This window comes from Talpa europaea, assembly GCF_964194135.1.
Source record: "Talpa europaea genome assembly, chromosome: 8".
NCBI classification, from domain to species: Eukaryota; Metazoa; Chordata; class Mammalia; order Eulipotyphla; family Talpidae; genus Talpa; species Talpa europaea.
The window spans coordinates 22284609-22286462 of NC_140075.1; the positions used below are offsets into that span (position 1 = coordinate 22284609).

Consider the following 1854-nt stretch of genomic DNA (forward strand, 5'->3'; position numbering starts at 1 on the left):
GCATCACTGTTTGTTCCCAAACTAATCGTTTGCTGGGGATACTTCTAATACTGTTTCTTTATCAGTTCTGTTGCACTGATCCTGCGCTAGGCCTCAACTTTTCCCCTGCCTGTCGGCGGAGCTTCCTTCTCACAGCTCACCAAGTCCTACTCTCCTCCTAACCTAGATAAAGGACGAGGTTACAGCACGCTATGACTTCAGTCTTGGGGATGCTATGAAACACCACAAGCGAAGTTCAACATTATCTACCTACCTAGCTAGCTACACATACACACTTCAACAATTTCCAAAGATTCACAATCTTCTTTCCCCACAACTGTCACCCTTCCGGGAGACAGGAAAGTAAAAATATTAACTGATGTTTTAGAGTTTTTTAGTTAAAGAAAATGGCTTCTGTATTCCCAATATGCCGTTACATTAACAAGCCCAGCCCCTGAGCCTGAAGAGCCCGAGCCTCCCGAGGGCGGCGCAGCCAGCTCTCCCACCCAGACAGCCTCGGTCAAGGGCACAAAGTCAAGCCTGCACGGGTCTCTCCATCCTACAGAATCTCCTATTGGGAGACCTGGGGAACTGACCCACGAGGAACGCTCTCCACGGGGAGAAACCGCGGCAGCCCAGCGTCAGGAGGGTGACTGTGGCCCGGGGTCAGGGCGCCCCCAAACACCCTCAAAGGCTCCGGGGGACACCGGTGCGGGCAGGTCGCGGGCAGGTCGCGGTGCCGCTGGGTCCCGGGGAGGGGCGCCGAGCCGGCCGCGCAGGGGGCTGAGGGAGCGCAGACACGGCGGGGGCAGGGACCGAAGCACGGGGGTGCGCGTTTCCACACAGCGGGGCCGGGGGGCCCGTCCCGGGAGCCCGCCTTTGGGGCTCAACCCAGCCCCTCCGGGGGAGGCGCCTGCGGACTCCGCAGCCCCACGGGCGCCGGGGCGCCCCCCACTTTCCCGCCGCGGCCCCGGGGCGCGCTGGGGGCGCCGACGGGAGCTGCGCGGGCGCGGCCGAGCCAGACCCCGCCGCTCGGGGGGCGCCCTCCTCAGGGGCGTGTCCCCGGCCCGCCGCCTCCCCGGCTTCCTCGGCGCGGGGTCCGGCCGGGCGGAAGCCCAGTCTCCGGGCGGCGGCGCCGGGGCGCGCGGGGCGCGCGGGGCGCAGGCGCGGCCGGGGGGCGCTCGGGGCTGCGGGGCCGGCCTGGCCGCGCGCGAGGCCCCGGGCTCGACCCCCAGCCCGCCGGGAGGCCGCGGCCCGCCGGGGGGAGGCGGGGGAGGGGCAGGAGGGGGCGGGGGGAGGGGCAGGAGGGGGGGCGGGGGCGGCCCCCCCGCGCGGAGCCCCGGCCCCTCAGGCCCGCCGCAGGCCCCGCCGCCGCCCGCGCCCCGCCCGGCGCTCACCCAGAAGATGAGGTTGAGGAACACCAGCACGGTCTTGGACGACGTGATGCCGCACTGGCCCATGGCGCCCGCGGCTCTGCGCCGGCCCGGCCCGCGGCGCCCACCGAGCGAGGCCAATGGCGGCGCCTCCCGCTGAGGCAGCTCCGGCGCCGCGTCCCGCAGCCGCTGCCCCGCCCCGCGCAGCGCGCGTCGGCCCCGTCCCACGCCGCGGCCAATCCCCGCCGCCGCCCCCAAGCCCCGCCCCCCGCCATGCCCAATCCCCGCCGCTATCTCCAGGCCCCGCCTCCCGCCGCGGCCAATCTCTGCCGCCGCCGCAGGCCCCGCCCCCCGCCACGGCCAATCTCCGCCGCCGCCGCCAGGCCCCGCCCCCCGACGCGGCCAGTCGCCGCCGCCAGGCCCCGCCCTTTAAAGGGGCCGCCTCCCGCGCCGAGCTAGCCTCAGGCCGCCCTTGGAGGCGGCGCGGAACGGAGGCGGAGGG

At 71.8% G+C, this 1854-nt stretch overlaps 1 protein-coding gene across 3 annotated transcripts in view; it reads right to left on the reverse strand.

Annotated features, from left to right (window-relative positions):
• TSPAN3 (tetraspanin 3) overlaps window positions 1-1545 on the reverse strand; it is a gene marked incomplete at its 3' end in the record, with an annotated part of 20170 nt that extends 18625 nt beyond the window's left edge. For all 3 annotated transcript variants that reach the window (XM_084239801.1, XM_084239800.1, XM_084239799.1), the window contains exon 1: window positions 1377-1545. In XM_084239801.1, the coding sequence (XP_084095927.1) occupies window positions 1377-1439 (63 nt within the window). In that variant the 5' untranslated portion in view covers window positions 1440-1545. The remainder of the gene's footprint in view (window positions 1-1376) is intronic.
• Between the last annotated feature and the right edge of the window lie 309 nt (window positions 1546-1854).